Source organism: Macrobrachium nipponense, chromosome 2 (genome assembly GCF_015104395.2).
Source record: "Macrobrachium nipponense isolate FS-2020 chromosome 2, ASM1510439v2, whole genome shotgun sequence".
In the NCBI taxonomy this organism is placed as follows: Eukaryota; Metazoa; Arthropoda; class Malacostraca; order Decapoda; family Palaemonidae; genus Macrobrachium; species Macrobrachium nipponense.
The window spans coordinates 62,754,917-62,779,916 of NC_087201.1; the positions used below are offsets into that span (position 1 = coordinate 62,754,917).

The window sequence follows — 25,000 nt, forward strand, 5'->3', positions numbered from 1 at the left end:
TCGATTTTTCAAAAAAGTAAGATGCTAATGGCTCGAGTCAGTCAAAACCTAAAAACAAGTGAATTTGACCTTTAAAAGTTGTGAAGTGAATATGCCTCAAATATAAATGTTTAGAGTAGTCTCCGATTGTGATATCTGTAAATCAAGTGTAAGCACGGGTGGTGAAATGTGAAGTGTGTATGGGTGTATTATAGTTGATAAAAAGCACTATCATAATATGATTATGATGACATATACTTAGAAAAAATGAGAATGTGTTTATTTATTTTCAGTTTAACGGGGATTATAGGTTTATATGATATAATATTTACACACACACACACACACACACACACACACACACACACACATATATATATATATATATATATATATATATATATATATATATATATATAGAATAACTTGATCACGAAATATATAAGACGTGATGCAATGTATAAAATAAAGGTAATGCCACGGAGGACATGAAAACACGAGAACTGCCGTTAAGACCGAAAGATCTCGGCATTACTTATACTATATATATATATATATATATATATATATATATATATATATATTTATATATATATATATGTGTGTGTGTTATATATATACACATATGTGTGTATGCATTCCATACTTTGCTTTTCTGATTATTGAATGTGACACGTTTTATAAATCTGCTCCTTGTAGTAGGAGTGTTTGTTCTCGTTCGGTACACAGAATATCCCCGGAAGTAGAGTACAAGAAATATCTCTGTCGGTTTATGGCTGGAAGTGATCTTGTGCGCTCAGGTAGTCACGACGAGTCAAGCGACGCTCGAATTTTTCGCTGTAGAAGAATCTATTAGAATTGTTCGTTCTACTCGGTGATCGTATATATATATATATATTATATATATATATATATATATATATATATATATATATATATATATATATATCTTTCAGCGATCTGTGTGCGGTTGAGAGAATTTGGGGAATGTGATCACTTAGTGCCAAATATTCCTTCTCTGGGAAATAAACGGAAGTGAAGTTTGGTGTTGATGTTGTATTTCAGTTTGTCATTTTATTATATATATATATATATATATAAATATTTTTTTATATACATATATATATATATATATATCTATATAATTAATATATATATAATAAATATAAACACAAATGATAGCTGGAACTAATTGAAATAGGCAAGAAAACGAATTTAAATTTTTATTTGAACAAACTTTACTATTATTATTTTTATTATTATTGGTGTCGTCGTCTGCATATGGCCTCTACGACGCATTGATCCCCAAACTGCTGAATCGAGCATGAACCCTTGTTGTAGGATATTTCCCCACTTTTGCAGTCAATTCCATACTGTAGGAATTAAATTTTAAGGTTCTTAGCGGCGTGCCCATTTCTTCGTTGCTTATACCTTTATTTATGGATTTATCACGTTTCAAACTTTCGTGATTCAGTTATACACACACACACACATATATGTATTATATATATTATATATATCATTGTTCTGAGGCATTGTGAAGTAATAAAGTACTGCTTGATAAAAAATGCATATAAATTTACAACTCTTGTTTAAAATATACAAGTTTCTCTTACTAATCAGCACTTCTCCCTCACTCAGTCATTGAACTTTGTAATAAATAACTAAAAAAAAAAAAATAAAGGTATCTGAGTACTTGTATCTTGCTAAGGGAATTAGTTTACTGTTATTTATTTTGAGTAAGAATATTCTCCAACGTTTTACTCAGTATATAGTTCAAAAGGTATATTTCATCAACTAACTATATGTTACTACATGCTACACATTTGGCAGAAGTTTTTCAAGTTGACTTATGTGACATTGTCATTTGGGGGGGGGGGGGGGGGGGGGGGTGGGGGGGGGGGGTCTCGTTTCCTCTCCTGTGAAAAGGAACAGCAGTGTTGTTGCTATTCAGTTTGTGTGAAACAGCACTTGCACCCAGTGTTGCCAACTGTAGGGTAATTGCCCTACGCGTAGGATAACTTGTGCAAAATCTTGAACAGCGGGGCAATATTTTCAAGTGTAGGGTAATTGTAACAAGGTAGGTTTAGATCAAAATGCTTATTAGTATTCATGATATTAAATATAAACATAATCTAAAGATGTTGGTTCATTTTCAGTTATGTAGGGTAATTTCTCGTCTCCTTTAGGGGGCGTAGGGTAAGAGGGGTTGTTGGCATCACTGCCTGCACCCAGCAGCATCAGCAAGACTTTCCCAGCAGAATGTGCGCTGCGATCCCATCAATGTCACGCCTCCCAGCTCGAGAAAGAACAGACGCCTCAACCCCGTATGGGGCTAGTGTCGTTACTACTGTACGCATTACTAAAGGGTCGTTGCAGCGTCCCTTTCTTAGGCACTTAGCTGTAAACCATTTCCTTTCTTTTACTGTACCTCCTTTCATATTCTTAACTTTTCCATCTTACTTTCCACCCTCTCCTAACACCTTGCAAACCTTTTTATTGTTAATTACCGTTTCAGCGCTGAATGACCTCATAGGTATCACTGCTTGGCCTTGGGACTAAAATCTAAATTCCATTCAGTTCAAATTCCTCAAAGCCGCTGAAGTGCAGTGGATACCCTGACGTTAAGTCCTGCCGCTCATGGGAACGATCCTGTAAAACGCGCAACTCTCTCACTTTTTGAGTGAGAAACTGGAACATTTCTCATCTCCCGGACTGACACGGTACCATGTCATGAATGAACTGTCGTCCGCTCAGAGCTGCGTTTGTTTACGTCTTCTCTGCTTCTTTGCGTTAGCTATTTCGTTAGTTTCAACAACATATTAATTGGAGAAGGGGATATGAAAAGAAGGTTTAAATTTGAAAAGAAAATTGGAGTTCGGTTGAAATTTAGCACCCTAGAGAAGCTTCCCAAGAAAAGTGAACAGGTGTTGGCAAACATGTACCTACCAAAGTTTAAAAGTGAGGAGCTTTCCTCATAAAAAGCAAGACGACTAAGGTCTCGAAAGTTTGAGTAACTTGTAATGACACCATAAAGTGCTATGCCCCTGTTTATGTTTTTGATATCTCGCTCTACCCTTTAGAATTTACTCATGATTCATCTCCAGACTTGGTTGAGGGCTCTGCAATTCTGTTTTGCGATAAGAAGTGCCCATTATGAATAAGATTAACAATAAAAGATCATCATCACCCACGTAACGCAAAATGCCTTTTGAGACATTCCGCCTTTCATTTCATTCCTGTGCTTTATCTTCCACAAGTCTTCACCCATTTCTAGCATCCCTTCTCATAAATGGCACCAGAAGAGTTAAAAGACACGGGCCTATTTGGATGAATCTTACCACTGCATTATTTACTGCGCTTACTTCAGTAATAAACATAAAAAATGCGCCAAAGTTTCTTCGGCACAATCGGGTTTTCTGTACGGCGTATAATGCTGTATGAGCCTCTGCCCAGGAAACGTTCAGACACGGCCTGGTGGGGCCTTGTCCCATATCGTTGTCAGGCGCAAGATCATGGCTAACTATAACCTTAAATACAATGAAAAAAATGACTGAGGCTAGAGGGCTGCAGTTTGGTATGTTTGATGATTGGAGGGTGGATTATCAACATAATAATTTGCAGCCCTCTAGCCTCAGTAGCATTTAAGATTAGAGGGCGGACAGGAAAAGTGCGGACGGAGACACAAGTAGCCATCTCAAGAGTGTTATTTTACGGAAAACTAAAAGCAGTACAGGTTTGCCAACTCCATTCTGGAGCCAGTGCTAAGTGGTCCTCGCTAAATTCAAAACATGCTCAGTGCTCATTGAACACTGACTCACTCAGTTTCATGTGAAATATAGCGTGCTCCTCAATTTATTGAATTAGGATCGCAACAGATTGAGTTCGACCGCTGTCCATTATGCGGGCGTCGAAGAAGTAGTCAACCTTTTCTTGTATTGTTATTACAACTTATTTTGGTGGTAGTAATTCGGATGGCACTTTTTGTGCATTACGCTCTCATTTCTCTCTTTCTTTCTCGCGTATGTTTTGGTCGTGTTTTACGGAACTGGTGAAAAGTGGTTGAGTCATTCTTTCGCCTCGCTATTTTTAAGCTCTCTCTCTCTCTCTCTCTCTCTCTCTCTCTCTCTCTCTCTCTCTCTCTCTCTCTCTCACATGTTACGGGACGTATTGTAGCTCCTCATACGGAAAGAGTCTCGAGTCATTGACCTCGATGTCTACGTCTGGGAAAATCTTCGTAAGGATATCTACCCATTTTGATAGCTGTAATGAACGGTAGATAATATTCGAATAGGCACAAGGAATATTTTCCTACAAGGTATAGCAGTGCCATGCTTGTACAGTGATTGTTGTGGATCGGGCTTTAAATAGACGAGTACTCTCATGTTTCTTGTCCTAGCAACTACAGTTGTTTGTGACGACTTGGTGGCTCTGCTGCTAAAATACGAATAGTAGTAAAACGTCTCAGGTGAAATAGAACGAAAGTTTCCCCCAAAATTTATTTATGCAGTTTCCTTCCAATATCTGTGGTGAGTATTTTATATCCAGAGGTGGGGTATAATGATAACATCTTTTCAGTAATTGATACAAGATAATAAATCCGTCGGCATGCAAAACACCTTTAATCGTAGGCTTTGAAATATCGATATGGTCGTGATTAGTTTCGTGTCCGGTTCCGGAATCACTCGGTTAACGTTTGATTGGCAGTTATGGTAACTGCTGGCATTTCAATCGGTCCCGTCAGGTTCCCCGTCGCTAATGTGTCTCATTAGGGAAAGGCTTTTATTGGGGGCGATTGCCTGCCTGCCTGCCTGACCGCCCGCCTGCTTTTTTTTATTCCGGTCTTATATATATAATATATATATATATATATATATATACTATATATATATATATATATATATATATATATATACTATATCTAATAAAAGGAGCCCATAAAAACACCAAAATGTAGAGAGAAAAGTACTATATTTCAGAGACTGCTGTCTCTCTCTTCAGGTATATGAATGAGAAAAGTTTACAGAAAAGGTGGTATTTATACCAAGAGATTCGTCCACAAGTAAGCCAATTTAGGTCACCCCGCTGATAATCTTCCTTTAATCTTCTTAAGCGTTGGTTGAATGAACACTGCGTCGACGATGTCTGATGTCCAATTCCCTTTTGAGATGTTCATTACCTGCTTCTCTTTTATTAAGGCCGATTCCATCATTTGACTCTTGTACCGGCAGTTGCTGCTATAAATTACACGTGACATATTCCAGTTTATTCTATGGTTATGTTCATTTATATGATTGAAAATAGCCGAGTTCTGTTGTCCATACCTAACTGACCGTTTGTGTTGTATTAATCTCTGGGGAAGTGATTTACCTGTAAATCCGATGTAAGATTGGTCACAGTCCTGGCATGGGATCTCATATACCCCGAGTCTTTGGGCGATGTCTTTGTTGGACGTTAATCAGGGATTTGGCTAAGGTATTTGGGTAGGTAAATGCAAAAGGGTTGGATTTCCCAAGGGTGTGAGTAACTCTCTTAATCGTCTCCAGGTGGGGAATTTTTATTTTATTGTTGGGTGTGTCTCTGGTCTTCCCAAAACTCACAAAGACAATCTTCCATTCAGACCCATCGTTTCATGCGCCGGAGCTTTCAATTACAAAATTTCTAAATGGTTAGCTGGCCTCCTTTCTCCTTTTTTAGGCACTTTTTCTCCCAGTCACATCAAACATTCGGAAGACTTTTGTCACAAATTCAGAGAAGCACATATACCACTTCACAACATAAAACTTTTAAGCCTTGACGTAGACTCCCTATTCACAAAAGTACCAGTACAGGACGTTCTTCAGTTTTTAAGGGAAAAATTATCCCCCTATTCAGATCATTTCCCTTTGGCACTTGACAAAATAATAAAGTTAGTTGAATTATGTGCATCTAATAACGTATTTTCATTCGGGGAATCATTCTACAAGCAAAAATTCGGGTGTAGTATGGGTAGTCCTTTAAGTCCTATTTTAGCCAATCTGTACATGGAATACTTTGAAACTACAGTAATAAATGCAATAAAACCCAAAAACATGCTGTGGATGAGATACGTGGATGACATACTAACATTTTGGGATAATAAGTGGGGTAATTTTAATGAATTCCTCTCAAAATTAAACGCATTAGTGCCCAGCATCAAATTTAAAGTTGAATGGGAAACAGACAACAAAATTCCTTTTCTTGATGTTTTAATAATCAGAGACACGACAGAATACAAATTTACCATATACAGAAAACCAACGTTCTCACTTTCATATATTCACTACTTTAGCTATCATGACAATACTATCAAGATAAGTCTAGCTAGCAACCTATTCTTAAGAGCCTTACGAATTTGTTCCCCAGATTTCCTGGAAAAAGAATTTGAACTAATTCGCAAGCAACTCTCATCTTTAAAGTATCCTGACCATATAATTGAGAAAGCAATTCAAAAAGCAAACGTAATTTTCTACCGACCCCCTAAAGACAAGACCAGAGACACACCCAACAATAAAATAAAAATTCCCCACCTGGAGACGATTAAGAGGTTACTCACACCCTTGGGAAATCCAACCCTTTTGCATTTACCTACCCAAATACCTTAGCCAAATCCCTGATTAACGTCCAACAAAAGACATCGCCCAAAGACTCGGGGGTATATGAGATCCCATGCCAGGACTGTGACCAATCTTACATCGGATTTACAGGTAAATCACTTCCCCAGAGATTAATACAACACAAACGGTCAGTTAGGTATGGACAACAGAACTCGGCTATTTTCAATCATATAAATGAACATAACCATAGAATAAACTGGAATATGTCACGTGTAATTTATAGCAGCAACTGCCGGTACAAGAGTCAAATGATGGAATCGGCCTTAATAAAAGAGAAGCAGGTAATGAACATCTCAAAAGGGAATTGGACATCAGACATCGTCGACGCAGTGTTCATTCAACCAACGCTTAAGAAGATTAAAGGAAGATTATCAGCGGGGGTGACCTAAATTGGCTTACTTGTGGACGAATCTCTTGGTATAAATACCACCTTTTCTGTAAACTTTTCTCATTCATATACCTGAAGAGAGAGACAGCAGTCTCTGAAATATAGTACTTTTCTCTCTACATTTTGGTGTTTTTATGGGCTCCTTTTATTAGATGGAATTCTGTTGTTACAGAACACCTTTACCAGTCATATATATATATATACACTTTTGTGAAGCTGTTTTTAGCATGAGGCTTTAAACAAATGATGTACCGTTGAGTATCAAATAGTAGTGTTTGTCCTTTGGAGGGAAGCAAATTTTCCAGTCGACTCTCAGAGGAAATTGCCCATCATCATCGAGCTCTTCACCGAGATAGATGAAATTTCGCAAATTTCTTTAGTTATCAGCTGTATGTCATTATTGTTATCATTGAACAGATTCTTAGAAATAAAGGAAAGTCAAGAAAGGGTGTCGCGGTACACACGTGTTGATCAAAGAAAACTAAGTGTTAGATCCACCCAGCTATAGACGCGATTAACTGTCTTGTGAAGTTGACAGCTGCTTACGAGCGCCGTTTGATCGTCCACTCAGTGAGATATGTGCGTCTTTGAACTTGATCCGATACAACACAGTAATTGCAACTCGCGTCATCTCCATTGAACCGATGCCATCCGAATTACCAGTTAATCAGTATTCTTGATGAAAGACCCATTGGTTATAGGAAAACATATCATCACGAAGAGCCAAACATTCTGTGAGATGGAATCAGAACAGAAAGGACGAAAGTCAGCAATCATTGACAATAAATTTCAAAAGCTTTCTCTGTCTCCGTGTCTTGAAATCCCGAATTCGTTCCGTTTCCTGGAAATGTTATAGTTGTTATTTTCGTATGATTGCACTTTAAAAGCTGACACTTTCTATGTGGGAGACAAATTGCTTTGGATATTTTACTGGAAGAACATTTCTTTTTCTTATTTGGTCGGAACAGTCGTTGATTTCAGAAAGCTAAAAGCGTGAAAGATAAATTAAACTTATCTCAGTCACGATGGAAAATATGTACGTATATATTTTTGTCATATTAATAATAAATTAGTTTTTATATTTTTGCCCGAAATAAAGTGTGAAGTTACAGAAGAAAGAATTTGTATTTCTTTTTATAATTCCATTTCTTCATGAAGGGAGACTGAAGATACTGCGTCACTTTTTGAGTCCATTGTTTGTTATGCCAAAATGAAATAAGAAAAGCTCCATGGAAACCTCAGCGGAGGCAGACGTCCTAAACCCAAAGCTTATGCAGTGGTGGTGCGTAAGTGGTCATAGGAAGTCTGATGGACATGGTCTCACCCAAGGTATATAGAATAAGGGAGCTTATTCTATATACCTTGGTCTGACCCAGGCCTAGGAGGAAGGAAGGCGATTGCCATCATTTGACAATATTAGGGGGAGGGAAATTTTGGGCCTTGGCGATCCAGGTAAGTCTGTAGAGACTGGCTGGTTGTTGGGGGGAGAAAAGACCCACCCTTTCTCTTTTTTTTTCTACATCGATTCTCTCTCTCTCAAATATATATATATATATATATATATATATATATATATATATATATATATATATATATATATATATATATATATATATATAATCCAAGGCGGTTCAGGGAAAGGCACTATCCATATGCATTTTATTAAAATATATGCCGACGTTTCACAACTCCACATAGTTGCATTTTCTAGGCTGCAAACAAGCGAACATGGCAATCAATAAACTAATAATATCCGAATTACATTTAATCAAATTAAAACATTCAGAATGTAATTGATAAAACATTTACTTAAAGAACAAGCAAATGGCTGGTGACAACCTTACAGAAGGAAGTTAAAAACATACTACTGTACTTGTATAGTTACAACGAGAGAGAGAGAAAAAAAAACAATAACAAACATATATATATATATATATATATATATATCTATATATATATATATATATATATATATATATATATATATATATATATATATATATATATATATATATATATATATATATATATAGCGAATTTGAGTAAGATTTGGAGCGTTTACCTGTATGCATAACAGATTAAGCCCCAAGATATTCTATATTGTTATGTTCGTTGATGAGTTCTTTGCTCAGACAGACGGACAGAATTTATCGACCTCTGGTAGCTAAACGTTATTGTTAGCTTTCTTATTCTTCCTTTCATGGAGGTTTTTAATATTTTTAATTCCCCAAGATTATGAAGCTACTTCAAACCACGTCGTGACGCTTGGGATATATGACTATCTTGTGGTTAGATTTGCTGTACGTCAGAGATCTCTACGTAGCTGTTGTCATGAATCCATCTGTAAAACAAGAGCGTTTTGAGACGGGAAGCTTCTAAGAAGGTCCTGTAATCGTAAAATTTATATTTTTATAACTCCCAAGATATAATCATCTGTTGTCAGTCATGAAGCTCTTATGAAATGTTGGTTGTCACCATAATCTACGATAATTGGGCCAGATGTTTGGGTTTGAAGCTTGGCTATTTGAAACTAGGTTGAGCATCTCTACCCCAAAATGTTACGTTCTCCTCAAAAATTACATTTCAATATCTCCCAGCATCTCTCGTCGTCATTCATGAGGCTCACTTTTGGTAAAAGTTTCCTACAAATCCACACAAAGCTTTGCGTAAACTGAACGATGCACATAACCTTCATGACGGAAGTATTTATTCGCTCATTTTGTTCTCGCATGATAAAATGAGTCGTGTTGGTGTAACTGAACCTGCTCTGGGGAATTGTATATGGCTAAATTTACAACTCCTCTTTGAAGAATCAAAGCGATGACATTACGGTATGTAATATATTTGTCAAGAATTAAATGAGACCTCATATGACCTCGGCGTCTGCAATAAGGTGACACGTATAGACAGAAAGAGAGAGAGAGAGAGAGAGAGTGATATCTGGGCGTGAATTGGACCATTTTGTCTTTTGACACTTCACGTCGGGCCATTCCTTCATGTGGTATTTACACCAGAATCTGCTTTAATGGTTAGTAAGTAAGCAGTACAGAATGGACCCCAGTGCTGAATGGTCTCAAATAGAAGCCATCTTCAGGGGGGAAGGGTATGGAAATAGTATGATCTTCGACGGGTCATTTTAATTTTCCATGCAAACCTGAATGCGAATAGGCTTTTTATGTGGAACTAAAACCTCTCCAAAATGTTCAAACGAAAAGACATTATTCTAAAGAAGTAGGTAGGGATTGTTGAGTGATAAATGCTTTCACAGCTGGAAGCTCTTTTCCCGCTCAATTTGGCCTCTCAGTGCTTTCGCGCGGACTGGGGTTGACTGCCAGTGTGATGGTGAACTGTTGCGAGTCGTCGTCATCTCGGTAATGACGTACTATCTTGGTGTTTTGTTCTTTTATTTATTTTTTATATTTCTTTTGGTGACGGCTGGATAGAGAGGAAAATTGATGCGTGAAGGCGAGCTCCCCATTTTGTCAAGATCCGTTACAGGCATCGGCCGAAGTAGATATGTTACCTACGTAGATTGCTGTGAAAGCTTTCAGCATCTTGCGCGTCTCTTTCTTCATCGTCTTTATCGTTCTTTCATTAGGAAGAAACTTAAAACGGCTTCGATTTTGTTTCCGTGTATTTACGTATGAGGATGTTTAACAGGATCTTACAGAGTAGTTAGACCATGAAAGTGTAGTCCTGAGTATTCTGTAGAATTGAGATACTGGTTAGTTGCTGGATTGACCAGTACAGCTGCAAAGTTTTCTGGTTTTGGGGAACAGAGGACGTCACAGCCAGGAAACTTTACACTGGTAAATCCCGCAACTAACTGGTATCTCAATCCTGCAAAATACTCCTGGTTCTACCATGATTTTATGGAAGATCTCATTCAATAAGTTTATAGTAAGGCTTCTTTTATTATAAGGAAACAAAATCGAAACTTTTTGCCATCCCCTTTCATAGATAGGAGAAATGCTACTAGTTTGAGCAGGGCCTTTTAATTTTTGAGTGTACTCTATGCAAAATTTAATTTATTACATCTGACTTAAGTAATTTTTCGTGTCAGATCCTTTCGTAAGCATTTAATATTTCATCTAATTAGTTTCCAAAGGTACGGCATCAGAACTGCGTACACTAATATTCGTAGTCATTTATAAACCCTTGAAAACATAAAAAAAGAGCAGATCTGAACAGAACCAGTAAACTCGGTGTAATCGGGAATATTTAGCCTGAGTCTGTAAGAAAAACGGTTGTCTTTTTATGGCGTCCTTTAGGTTGGGCTCCGTTCCATTTTTTATGCATTGTTAAAGCAGCAGTAATGTTCGACTCTGCCCCAGCGCCATTAATTCCGGTTGTTAGGTCACGTTAAGTCGGATTTTTAGTGAAGAATTATTGGTCAATTGTGCGTTACCAATGAGGAGTAGATCGGCCAAGTTTAATTTCAGTGCAAGTTGCGTTCTATTGGGAACGTGGAAGAGATGGAAATATTGCACGTAGGAATGAGTGACGACGGCAGAAGAAAAGAGAGAGTCGTAGTTTCTCCATTCGTCTGTGGTTAGATTCCAAAACGACTATATTCGGGTGTGCGTTTTTGTAGCACGAATGTCTTTACTAATTCCTCTCTGATAGCAAGGAGGGCGTCCAAGAGCCTTTCTAGCCGCTTCGTTCCGATAGCGCTCGTAGCAGAAATAATGAGGCTCCGTCGAAATTTTCGAACTTTACCGGAAGCTTAGGAAGATGTAACGAGTACCGTTACTATAATTTTGCTCTTTTCCTCCCCAGGGGTGGGGGAAGAAGCACCGGGTTGTTTCCAGTATGTGGTGGGAGGGATGTGGTGGGAGGGGGAAAGAAAGGGGAGAGGGGTTAACCCTTGGGGAGGCTAGGGAGGGGAGTTCAAGGAATAGCTCGCGCGTGCTCCGTTTCCAGCACCAGGTGATTATTATTGTTATCGTGGTTTTGTGGTAGTGGTCTCTCTCTCTCTCTCTCTCTCTCTCTCTTCGTCTCTCTCATTTTTTTAATACTTGGGTTTTAAGTGAATGTTATGGCCAGCACGCGCGCGTAGCTACTTTTTTTCTTCTTCTTCTTCCTCGGAAGTGTCTTCGTGGATTTTTTTTTTCCTCACGTTTAGGTTTGACTTCGAGTTACCTGATTATATTTCCTTTGACGAATAAAGATCAATGAGCTTGAGATAAGTCATACCCGAATATGTAAGTGTTGAAGATCGAGTCAATCATGTATCCATACTATTTCTGGAAATTAGCAGAAGACATCTGTTTTGATGTTACAGATATTTTATTTTTACGTACTCTATTTATTTAATCTTTTAATGATTGTATTTCCTGCTGAAGAGCGTGGTCCGGATTACCCACCAAGCATAGGAAAAGAGAATGAAAGGGCATATATCCCCAAGGAAAAAATAATGCTTTCTTTTGAAAAGTGGGAAAGAGAAGTAGGAAATGGGCAAAGAGAAGTAACCTTACTGAAACCAGTAATGCCAGGTTGCTGATCTCCTCGAAGTAATTATGGATGGAGGTGACTCGGCAGGTGTTGCATGGCCAAAGTTGGGTGGGTGTGGGATGGAGGGGACGGAGAGGGGAGAGGGGAGAGAGAAGGAGGACCTTCTCTGTCAGGCCAACTCAAGTTTTGCACAAATCCTCCCATCAGATGGGAGGAAGCGAAAAAGCAGTGCGGCAGAGAAAAGGTCCCTCTGATACGAAAATGTTATTCCTTACCCTGGCAGGTTAGAATTTGATAAATGATAAACTTTATCATCTAAGATAACGAAGAAACAACCCAAAGTAAAAACAGCAATTCTAATTTACCTTTCCAATACATTTCAAGTATTTTAAACCACCAACATGTTCAGGTATTAAAAAAAAAAGAATTTCGTTACCATCAAGCAAAAGAAGAGTTATGCAGGAGAATAGACGAGCATGTGGAAAGAATCTGTTTGGGAGCATTGAACTGGGCTAAATTACAGTATTTTCTTTTCGATGTTCCTTCAAGGTCAGAGTTGACAGGAAAGGAATGAGCGATTCTAGATTCGAGTGTGAACCATAGCTTGCTTGGGAGGTGAAAGTAGGAAATGCTCTGGGTTTTGATTTTGTTGGTGTTGTGAGTGAAAACTTGAACTGAGGAAGGGGGAGAAGTATATGAGAGAGGAGAGCCTTAAGGAACACCATGAGGGAAAGTGAGCAGTGGTTGAGCAATCATCAGTAGGTATATAGTAAACTGGTTGCTTGAAATGCTGGAAGTGAATTTAAGGAAAGGGTTTTAAAGCTATAGCTTGATGTAAGGTTTGAAAACTTAGTGAGGTCAAAAATGCAAGTTGTTGGTCAATCGTGTGAAAGGTGTGAGGGACGTCGCTCTTTAGAATTATTGGTAGTTTGAAGAGCAGTGGTAAATAATGAGAAAAAGTAAGGAGTCTAGAGGAATAAATATATTTTTTAACTCTATTACTTGGTGTAGTGGAACCGAATTAGTTTTTATTTGCTATTATTATTTTTTAAATAATATTGAACCGCTTATTATAGACTCCAAAAGACTACCTGATTATGTATCGCTTGCTTGGTGACTGCATCGCCATATGTTGGGTGAGAAAATGTAATGAAATACGGAAGACTAAACGTTTGTTTTTATTCTCGTAATTTGAATGTTGAGGGGGTTTTAGCTGTATTGCCATCTACAGATTCCATCAGAAGTACCCACAATACAAAATCAGAATCACGGCGAAACGGGTGGACATCATCGACAATTACACATTGGCTAAGAAAAATCTACTTGCGAGACACACCTGGTCTTTGGTGCTAACATGGAGCAATTCAAATCATTCTGGTGACAGAAATGGATGTGTGGTTGGAGATCGACAATATAAAAAATGCACTAATACCACATTTCCCCTGTAGAGGGATAGTGTAATTAATGCACCTTACAGGGTGCACTGTAGGCATTTCTAAAGGTTCTTTCTAGCGTCCCTTCGGCCCCTAGCTACTACCCTTCTCATGCCTTTCACTGTACCTCCATTCGTATTATCTTCTTCCATCTTGCTATCCACTCTCTCCTAACAATTAATTCATAGTGCGACGGCGACGTTTTCCTCCTGTTACACCTTTCAAACCTACCTCCTGTCAATTTCATTTCCAGAACTGAATGACTTCATAGGTCCCAGTGCTCAGCCTTTGGCCAAAACTCTATATTCTATTCCATTCCTAATCCTGCAATTCAGATAGAAAGCAGTTGTTTTCTATTTCCCAGCAAATTCATTGGAATATTTTTGTTTTTGTTTTTACGCAGATTGAATTTGAAGGTGTAATTTCTCTCTCTCTCTCTCTCTCTCTCTCTCTCTCTCTCTCTCTCTCTCTCTCTCTCCACGTCCACCCTGTTTGAGATGAATACCAGCGTCCGTTAGGAACAAGAAAAAGGCTTAGAGTTAACAGCCTTATCCTAAAGATTTACAGAGAACCACCGTTTTGTGTTTGAATTGTGTTGTTAGGTTTATGAGCATTTTCGACATCGTCGAACTTCAACCACGCACACATTTCTATCACCAAAATTATTTGAATTGTTCCATGTTTGGCTCCCTAGATATACTTGGCTCGTATTAAAAGAACCGATTTTTCTTGACTGTTGTGTTATTGCTGATAATGGCCTATACTCATTTCGCCGTGATTCTGATTTCTTAATTATATTGCCGTTCCTGTGTTGGTCAATGGTAATTATAGAACCCCCTTGTTTGTATTTTTCCAAAGGCGATGCTGGGGATACAAAAATATATCAGTACAAAAGTAGCATCAGAAACTCGATAGCTTATCATCGAAGTATAAGGTTTGGAAGTGGAATTCAAATTGATTACTGATTCATGATGTGGTAACGAACGTCCTGGATGCCCAGGAAAGATTCAGAGGGCGGCCTTTCACTCGTCATTTTAAAATCGTCGTGAATTGAGCGTGCAAATGCTTAGCATTCAACAGCTTTGGGCTTTCACTCAGCCTTTTCAAGCCTTTGACGTTTTATTCATCGATGGCGAGCTCGAATCCTGGGGTAATGAAAGCTTACACTTACATATTTACACTTACATTTTGTAAATGAGACTTTTCAGGGAAATCGCGTTTGATTTACTATACAGTAAAAATGAGATTATGAGCTAAAGGTAATCAGCTGAGCATCTCTCTCTCTCTCTCTCTCTCTCTCTCTCTCTCTCTCTCTCTCTCTCATTAATAGATAAAGTAAGAATAAATATATAGGAAACGTCCATACGAAAGCTTACCCCCCCCCAAAAAAAAAAAAAAAAAAAAAAAATGTCCAATCGGTAAGTGTATTATTTGTTGGCAGGTGAGTCTCTAGTCACAAAAATTCTTTCCTTACAAACACAAACTGGAAGAAAGGGATTACCAGCACAAACAAATTAGGTCGGGGAGGTTGTTGAATTTGATGATAAATAGAAGTTACGACGTTGATTTCGTTGAACAGTGGGTGAGATTAAAACTGGTATTAACGTTGTTCTACTTGAAATAATAATATTTAGGGTTCATGATTCCATCTGACATTTCTCCTTTGGTTTTCATGAGGAGGGTTACCGGGCTCTCACATCCCTTTTTATTTTTACGCAGAGAGAGAGAGAGAGAGAGAGAGAGAGAGAGAGAGAGAGAGAGAATTATGACAGTCGTGTCTCCTGATAAGAAAGAGGGAAGCCTCATTAACATAATAAGATTTCATTTCCGATAGGCGGACCGTGAAAAAGGTTTTGCCATATAAAGGGAGGATGCCAATATTTATTTAGGCAGAATCTAAGGATTTTTTCACCAATATCCGGTAAAACGTGTTCCGAGTTTCTAACAAAGACGATGGACCTGAATTGAATGGGTAGCCAAGCGTTTCCCGCTGGGTTGCTTGATGTTTTCGAAGAGGTCCAGTGTGGTTGAGCTGGAATATCTGTCCAACGGAGTACTACTTTATTGTAATGCGTTTTGTATATTGTGACTGATGTCCAGTTGTAATCGAATCACACTTTATTGATGCTAGTTGTCTTTAATCGGGTTTGTTTGCTCTCTGGTTCGCTGCTATAGCGATTAATATCGTGGAATGCCGCTCAGATGTTGCGGGTTCGCGTCCCTCCCACGAGCGATGAAAGATCACTGGCTCTGTATCATGATCAGTTACTGCTGCAGTGTGGGGTCTTGGGTGGGAGGTTGAAAAGTATATCTTAGTTTTACCAGACCACTGAGCTGATCAACAGCTCTCCTGGGGCTGGCCCAAAGAATTAGACATTTTTTTATTTGGTTATCTAGCAACGGGACCTACAGCTTATTGTGGGATCCGAACCACATTACGTCGTGAAATAAATTTCTAATCACCAGAAATGAATTCCTTTGATTCCACGTTGGCAGAGCGGGAAATCGAACTCGCGACTACGGAATCGGCAGGCGAGGACATAACTCACTCGTCAAACGAGGAACTGTTGATAACCCTATGTGCTTGTTCAACGTGAACAGTTTCATCTACTGCAAATAATAAATAGTCCTGTCTGTCAATCTCGTCTGCAGCACTATTAAGCAAAAAGTTCCAGTTTGACCCGAGGTGGGCTGTGATCAGAATTTAGGAGACAGCCAGATTTTTACAAGGATAGGATTTTTTTTTTCTTTTGGGGGGTGGGGTGGGAGGCGCGGCCGTCTCTGGGTAAACTGATTGGCCTTGAATTCAAGGCTTGCAGCCACTGGATGTCCCACAAAAAACCAGGAAATATGATACATTTGATTTCATTGTTGGAAACAGAAAATAATTGTTGTTAACAAAAACATTGTTAAAACAAAACAAAAACACAAATGTTAGGTGTGTTGTTCAAAATGCTTTCCGGGAGCAGCTGCACAACAGCGTAGACGTCTAGCCAACTTCCAGTTGCCTTTTGGATGACTTCAAGCTGGGTATTATTGTTCCAAGCAAGGTTCCATCAACAAACAGAGTTTTGAAGGATTGAATGTCTCCTGTAAACCCCACATGGTGAAATCCGTGACGTTGAGATCTGGACTTTTTGAGGCCCATTCGTTAGGTTCAATTCAGTCAGGAGTATTGGCTCTGAGCCAGGCAACAGTGGGTAAAATACTTTAAGTCAGTCAAAAATTTCCCGGTTTTATTTTATTTTATTTTATTTATTTTTTTATTTTTGTGGGGCACCATGTAGTTTCATTGTTTTTGTCCAAGTTTTCGGAACTGTTGCGAATGAGTCATGCCTGATGTTTTTTCTTCAACCAAAGGATACCTGGGTGTGTTGTATGGTGCTCAGAGTCTCGAATCTGGTCATTTAGTTTAGATATTTATAGTGTCAGCTTTCGAGGAGAGAGAGAGAGAGAGAGAGAGAGAGAGAGAGAGAGAGAGAGAGAGAGAGAGAGAGAGAGAGAGAGAAACTTAGAAGTGTAAAGCAATATTGAATATTGTGCGAGTTACGGAGAATTTTTTAACAGGTGTCCGGATATACAGGATTGAGAGAAAGAGAGTTTTATATATATACTTACACACATACACACACAAACTATAAATCTATTTATGAATCTAGATTCAAACGTAAATCTATATTATTTACATTTATATGTGTGTTTGTGTATGTGTCCGTTATGAATCTTTCATCACTCAATTTTTGTATAAGTGATCTTCTTTCGAATCACTGTGTTCAACGTCAGTGAAAGGTGATACCGTGTATATCTGAACCTTGAAATTGAGTATTCAAGTTAATAATTTTACCGAGATCTCCCCCACAAAATAAAATAGAATAAAAAAAAAAAGACATTTTGACATTCCGTCAGAGGTCAATAAGAGTAGCATGATCCGTTTCATCGCGTAACAAAGGACGAGGAACCTTCGGCGACGACGGAATGAGCTTCCTGATGACTTTGGTATCGATCTCGAGATACTTCTGATCATCGTCATTAGCTATGCTAATCTCTGTCACACCTTCCTCCTCCTGAGGCGCAAGACGGCCCTACTTGTTAATCAAGTTGCTTCTTAGAGCCGCGTGAGAAATTCGTGTTTATCGCGGAATGGAATTGTGAGGTCATTGCACCAAGGTGACTGCGAGGTTGTTATCGCTTGTGTGGCGAGAAGGTCTCGTGAAGACGTCTGCTTGGGAACTGAAAACGCACTTGACCTGTTTGACTTGGGAAAAGCTTGGTGGTATTCGCACCGGTGGGCATGCGTCTGTTCCCAGGATTCCGCTAAGTAGTAGTTTCAGTTATTTAAGAATTGGACTACGGAGATCAGGCGCTGCTTAGAAGCGTACACACGGCCTACTTCCTCTGTGTGCTTTCTTTGGAAGAGCCTCTTCAGTTGAATCAAAATGCTCACCGAGGTTCGTCGTTCTCGCCGGAGTCACAGCAGAAGCAGTCAGCGTTCTAAACGCAGCAGTCGCCGCAGGAAGGTATGTTTGTATGTACCCCTTGTGTTGTCAGATGGGTAGAACGTCTACGTTTTCTGTTTATACCTTGTTTTTAGTAAATAAGACTATGCCTTGGGTCCAAGTTTTATAAATGGATTTTTATGACGTTATGAAATTGCTTCTCAATACCACTACTAGAAATTTGTAGAATGCAGCGTTAGATGTTAAAAAAAAAAGTTTCATATCTCCTGAATATAGAAAGTAAAAATATTGAAGTTACCTTCGGTTTTTAGAATTTTAGAGACCAGGCCCGCCAAGTATAAAAAAATATAATGTTATTTTAAAGCTGTAAAAACTTTGTTGTCTTGGAATGTAGGAAACCGTAGGTAGAGAGAAAAGGGACTCATTTTCAAGCTCATCTGTACTGGAGAAATATTAAGCGCTTGTTAACCACTTTAGGTATCCCATGGGTGAATCACTCACCACTTGAAGAAACAGTACTTTATATGTGTTGCCGATGTTTCGTTTTCAGTTGTCAGATGCAAAGCCTAAGAAGAAGAAAAAGTAGAAAAAAATCAAATGCTAACTAGGCGGCAATGTAGGATTGATGAGGTTGTCTGACTTTTGAATCTATGATATCCAGACCTTATTTATCTGTAGTGGTTAGAAAGTAACTGTTTTACAATTAGCCATTTTGTTTGTGTAGGAAATCGTTAGATCAGTAGTTTAAGGAGCTGTGTGTGCGTGCCAGAAATAATTGTTGGATTATCGACGTCATGAAAACGATTAATGCAAGGACTCTCGAGTCCAGTGTGAAGATTCTCGTTTGACTGTATTGATGGGGATTTAGTCGTTAGGAAACCAACCCTAATTGCATTAATAGTCCTTTACGTGTGTTTGTCACTTGCAGAAGATTAGAGCCAGAATTGATTGATATTCGCTCGTGCGTGTAGATTATTTTGGATAGATTGAAAGCGATTAAAACATGAAAAATATAAATACATTACTCTGTGTAGCAACAAGAACTATGTCGTCGTTAGGATAGTGTAAATGTAACTATGCACATGATGTGATTGTTTTTTTTTATTTATGTGAAGTAATTAGCGCTAATTAATTACAATTTTATATTTCTGTGCGTATTTTTATTCCATTGAACCACCTGCGGAAAGGCTTTCCCCATTAATATACTGCAGTAATTCTGTTTGATCATATGCTTTCATTTACTGAACTGCAATGAAAGTATGCAAATAAATTTTATTGGCAAAACCGGCTGTCACAGCGTGCAGCGCGGGATTGTTTATCATTAAGCGAAAACAAACATTATTATTATTATAATGGAAACAAATCCACAGTTATGTATGTGTATATATATTTGAAGATAAGTCTGAACGGAGAGCTTTCGGGAATCTGTTCGATTCCCCTTTTTAGTCTCTTGAAAATGGGAATCTAACAATTTCCCCGAAAGCTCTCTGTACAGATTTGTCTTTAAATAATATGTACGTATTGTGTACATAACTGTGGATTTATTACTCCATTTCAGTACTCATGCTATTATTATTATTATTATTATTATTATTATTATTATTATTATTATTATTATTATTATTATATGTTCTGGAATAAGATTTTTCCGGAATACAGAAGGACAGATGATTGCATTTGATATTTTTTTTTTATTCTCTTGAAGATCGGAGCACAGCATCACCCTAGTTTCTGGCCAGTCGAAACAAAAAATTTATACCCGTGTCAGAATACTGGCAGGTTGACGTTTATCCATTTCCTGTGTGATGTCAGTCAGTACTTTATACATTTTAGTGCATGACGAATGTTTAGGACAGTAAGACATTTATATCTATTTGTAGATATACTTTTATCTGACGTATGTAAGTTTTTCAGCTGTGACGGTACTTTGGCCTCGGGTGGATTTATTTTGGGAGAGGAAAATAGTTATTGCCGTCGATCTCAGTTGTTTTTTTTATTTTTCCTTATTACTGTAAGTTATTTTTGTAACTTATAACTCAAGTGCTATTAAATCCAAAAGTGGAATGAGGAGGTGTAAGGCGGAAAATCTAACGGAAAGTGATCAAGTTAGAAAGATGTTAATATTTAAATTTGCAATACATGGACTCTCGCACTCAAACGCGTTCACATGTATATATTTTTTATAGTTCTGTAATGATGCTTCAATGTAATTGTTATAATCACAGTATTCATTCACTTTACATATATGCATTTATCTTGACCAGTCAAAGTTATTAATAATATTTTTGCGTTACAGTAATTACTTCTTGTAATATATATATTCCCGGTACCTTGAAGACGTAACATGCCACTCATGGGGCTTTCCTGTAAAATATTTTTGTATTATGTCTTGTGGCAATTGGAAGTAACGATGCATTAATATGGCCCAGTGTTTAGTTAGATGTGGAATTTTAATATGGAACGATAAGGAGCAAGTTGACACTTTTATTAAAGAAGATCATTGGGGTTTGTTATCCTTGTATCACCAATGGGTCTCGTGTCAAAATATGATACAAGACCTCTTATCTAGGGGTACTTAAGGAAGCTGGTCCGCTGTTGCAGTGGTTAGTGTCGTGGCATGCCACTCAGATGTCTCCCCCAAGGCCATGGAAAATCGCTGGCTATTTATCGTGATCAGTTACTGGTGCAGTGTGGGGTCTGCGGTGGTAGGTTGAAGCCAACATGTCAATGTCTCCTGTGTGCTTTTTCCATGTGGATAGGTTTCATCTACTGAAATAATAATAATAACAATAATATTAAGACGTGATGTTGAAGGGAGTGTATCACATAGTAGGTGTCCCTTTTTGTCAAGGGTGGTCAGTATTTGAGGAGGGGGAGGAGGTGGAGGAGGAGCTGTGGCAGGAAATAAGAGCGGCATCAGCGGCGGCGGCGGCAATTGTTTGCAGTAGAGGAAAAGGCTGGGTGCATCGTCAAGGGGAGACCAAGGCGGTTGAGTCTGTACCCTTTAAACGTCATCAGAGGCTTAATTGGTCCTCCGGGAGGCTTTAAGATCATGGCGCCTTTTTTGTCTCTCCTTCCTCGAGTCTAGCTGTACTAGCTACGATTTTTTCCCCTCTCTTTGTGATGGTAATAAGAAACGGGAGAGGAATGTTATAGTCTCTCCTAGAAGCCTATTACTTTTTGCTCATTAAAAACTTTCGTATTTTATGGCGTACTTTCATCGCCTTACGTTTTTTCCCTCGTGGTTCGGTTATGTAAGATATGATATGACAAGTCTCTGCAAAAAATGTTCATTTATTTGTTTATTTATTTATTTTGTGGTTTAAAAGATAAGACTATATCATTGATCTTCTCGTATCTTGGTGGTCAAAGCTTCATGTAGCGGTATTATATTAAAGATAAGATTTCAGTGCCCTATGTATTCGTTGAAGGGTTTCTTGTGAAGAGGCGCAGGAGAGCGAGCGTATTTCGGGTCGGTTGTCTTTCAATTGGATTTCACCAAATCATGCTGATCTGTCAGTCAAGAGATGGCGGTTAGATCTTTCGAAATTCAGATACTCCTTTGGGAATGGACATCCATTCAAAGTTCTTGGCAATATAATTCACGGCTTAGTACCAGGGATCAGTTCTTTGACATTCCTGGTGATTAGGATCGGTAAGGACGATATTGTAGCTAGTTATAAATTGTGATAGATGTATGTTTCCCAGTCGGAAAAGAGGAATCTTATTTGCTTCCCCTGGAAGCTTGCATTTGGGCCACGAACCGAAATATTTAATGCTGTGTTGGTGACCCAAATCCGGATAAGTCAGTCAGAATTTTTTTTTGGTGGGAGACGTTGGTTTTGAAAGTGATGTGGGGTTTGGGTTTTGGGTGTGACAAGTAATGCTGCAAAAAGAAAAAAAAGGGGGAAATTTTGCTTGGGAAGGTTTTTTCTTTAATGAAGGACCAGTAAATAGAATATACTCGAGCTATAGCCACAAAAAAGTAATGAAAGATTCTTAGTAGGAATGCTGATGTCAACACCGCTGACGTATTTCAAATTAACTTTTTATTCTCTTGTTTTTAATGATTATTAGCACTTGAGATCTGAAATAATAGAATTATACGTAAGAAAAAACTTTTTTGAATAGAAGCGACATTTTCTTTCATTCATTTGATGACATTCTGGCTACAAGACGACACGACACAAGCAAGCAAGAAACAAACTTATCATTTCGCCTCCGTAGTGAAGGGCAACGTTAAAAAAATCTGTAAGGATAATCTTGAATGTCTTTTTAAAACTGCTGACGCTAAAACCAGCTTTGCAATCAACTTCAACGGGAGTGGAGGGAAGCAGGGTTTCCAAGTGAAATGGCATTTTGAGAAGGACGAGGAGGAGGAGGAGGAGCAGGGAAGGAGGAAGGAGAGAAAAGGAAGAGGAGGCAAAGAGAGCAGAACTCTTGTGGCAACGACGTCTCTCATAAGGAGCTTTGAGAGTAAATACTTTTCTACAGAAACACAGCTCAAGTGTGACCTTTTATGAACGGATCACTTTGTATACTATAGGTACAGGTATACTCTTCCAAGTGATGGGAAATTATACAAAGGAAGAGGACTCGAGCTTCTCAAAATTCTATACATTGCAGAGGGATTTGCCTTACGTAACTTGGATACTATGAACTTGATGCTGTACATAAATACTGGATGGAACAATATCAAATTGCTCTCGTGTTCTGGCCTTGAGGTAGAACTGGAGAGTGGCTTTCTGTCGATTGAATGAAAACGAGCAGTAGTTTTTACTGTCAACATGGCTTCAGTTTTCCGTTTCAATTTTAAATCGTAAAAATATATATATCCACTGTATTGTATAAGTTGGTAAGGAATTTATAGGATTAATATAAGCTCTTAGTATATAATATTTTAAGCTCAAGGATGGAAAGGATCATAAATAGAGATCTTACGAAGCAATTCTGGCTGAAACTGTTTTGTCAGTCGTCATCCACTCAGAACACTCACTTCCGTAATACCTCGTCCAAAATAGTGGGATTAAATCCTGGATAAACGTTAAGTTGTCAAATTCTATTTTGAGAGTTCAGCTTACACCAAATCCATGACTTAATGTAAACGTGCTTCATACTGCATCCCAGATAAAAAAAAAGAATGACCTCATGTTGGTAATCCTTAAGTGGTGCACAGTAGGCCTTACTTAAGGGTCTTTGGAGCGTCCCTTCGGCCCTTAGCTGCAACATCTTTCATTCCTTTTATTGCACCTCCGTTCATGTTCTTTCTTCTATCTGACTTTCCACCCTTCCTACCAGATGTTTCATCGTGCAACTACGAGATTTTCCTCCTGTTACACCTTTCAAACCTTCTTATTATCAGTTTCCCTTTCAGAGCTGAAGCACCTCGTAGGTCCCAGTGCTTGGCCTTTGGTCTAAAATCTATATCCTGTTCTATGATAGTAACTGAAAAGAAACGCCATAACAGTTCATAATGTTATATGAGACCGTTGTTCCTCTAAACTCCCTCCGTTATTGGTCTGGTTAAACTATCTTAATGTAATTCCGTGATTAATTTGAACGTTAACTGCTCAAGTAGGAATTTTACTCATTTCGTACGAGCGGATGAGCATATTAGGGTATATTAAATTCACCTAACGGGAACTATTAAGAGCCACCCCTTGATGCAGTTGAACTTCAGTTATATATTGCAATGCTGTGTACTTTTCCAAGATGTTTTTGTTCATTACGAATCGTTGTGCTTTTAAGATTAAAAGTCGTCTGCCCATTTCTAGGTCCATGCACTTACGTATAGTGAACTTTTGTAGCAGATCATGAGATTATTTTCAGCTCAAGTTGTTGCCTTTTTCAAATAAACAATCTTTGCTTCCAGCTTTGGCGTAATTCTCTCTCTCTCTCTCTCTCTCTCTCTCTCTCTCTCTCTCTCTCTCTCTCTCTCTCTCTCTCTCTCTCTCAAACCTTTGCTGTCCCACTTTGTGCGTGCGTGTGTGTTTGTTTAATGGAGAAGCCAAGAATTTGCTGGTTGGGATTAAAAGGGAGGCTGGTATTCGCATGGGAGGTAGACGGACGGAGCTCTGTCGAGTGAAATTTTCGGGTACCAGGATGGTGGAGACAGATGAGGTTGTTTGCGGGTGATTAAAGGGAAGCCCGCGGAGCAATTTGCCCGAAGAGTAAAGGTTCCTTTTCAGGCTTTCCGATAATTGGAATTGTAGCTAGCTGCAACTCCCGTTCTCTTCCTCACACGCTCCCGCGGTTATCTTCTGCAAGATATGGTTTGTCTTTGCCAGAGGTTTCTTCACATTTTCGTAAATTTTTTTCCACCCTTTTTGTTTTTACTTTTGTTCCTTTTAGTTTTCTGTAAAAGAAAACTATTGAGATGGCTTTGTCGGTCCGCCCTTTTTTTGTTGGCCCTTAGAGCTCAAAAACTGCTGGGGCTACAGGGTTTGTTGATTATCCCCCACCAGTCATCAAACATACCAAATTGCAGCCCTCTAGCCTCAGTAGTATTTACTTTGTTAAAGGTTCCATTAGCCATGATCGTGTGTCTGGCAACTATATAGACAGGTCACCACCTGGCCGCGGCTCATGCAGGCTTATATGTTGTACAGAAAACTCGATTACGCTGAAGGAACTTTGGCGCATTTTTTACTTGTT

The 25,000-nt window shown here is 38.5% G+C and overlaps 1 protein-coding gene across 13 annotated transcripts in view; it reads left to right on the top strand.

Annotated features, from left to right (window-relative positions):
• The window catches only part of LOC135220649 (tight junction protein ZO-1-like), a 702,643-nt gene that overhangs the window by 111,729 nt on the left and 565,914 nt on the right, over nt 1–25,000 (top strand). Inside the window, exon 1 of one of the 13 annotated variants that reach the window (XM_064257992.1) lies at nt 17,761–18,406. The exons of the other annotated variants lie outside the window; for them this stretch is intronic. Within the exon in view, the coding sequence (XP_064114062.1) occupies nt 18,326–18,406 (81 nt within the window). The 5' untranslated portion in view covers nt 17,761–18,325. Of the gene's footprint in view, nt 1–17,760; nt 18,407–25,000 lie in introns of those variants that run through there. 13 annotated transcript variants of the gene reach the window in all.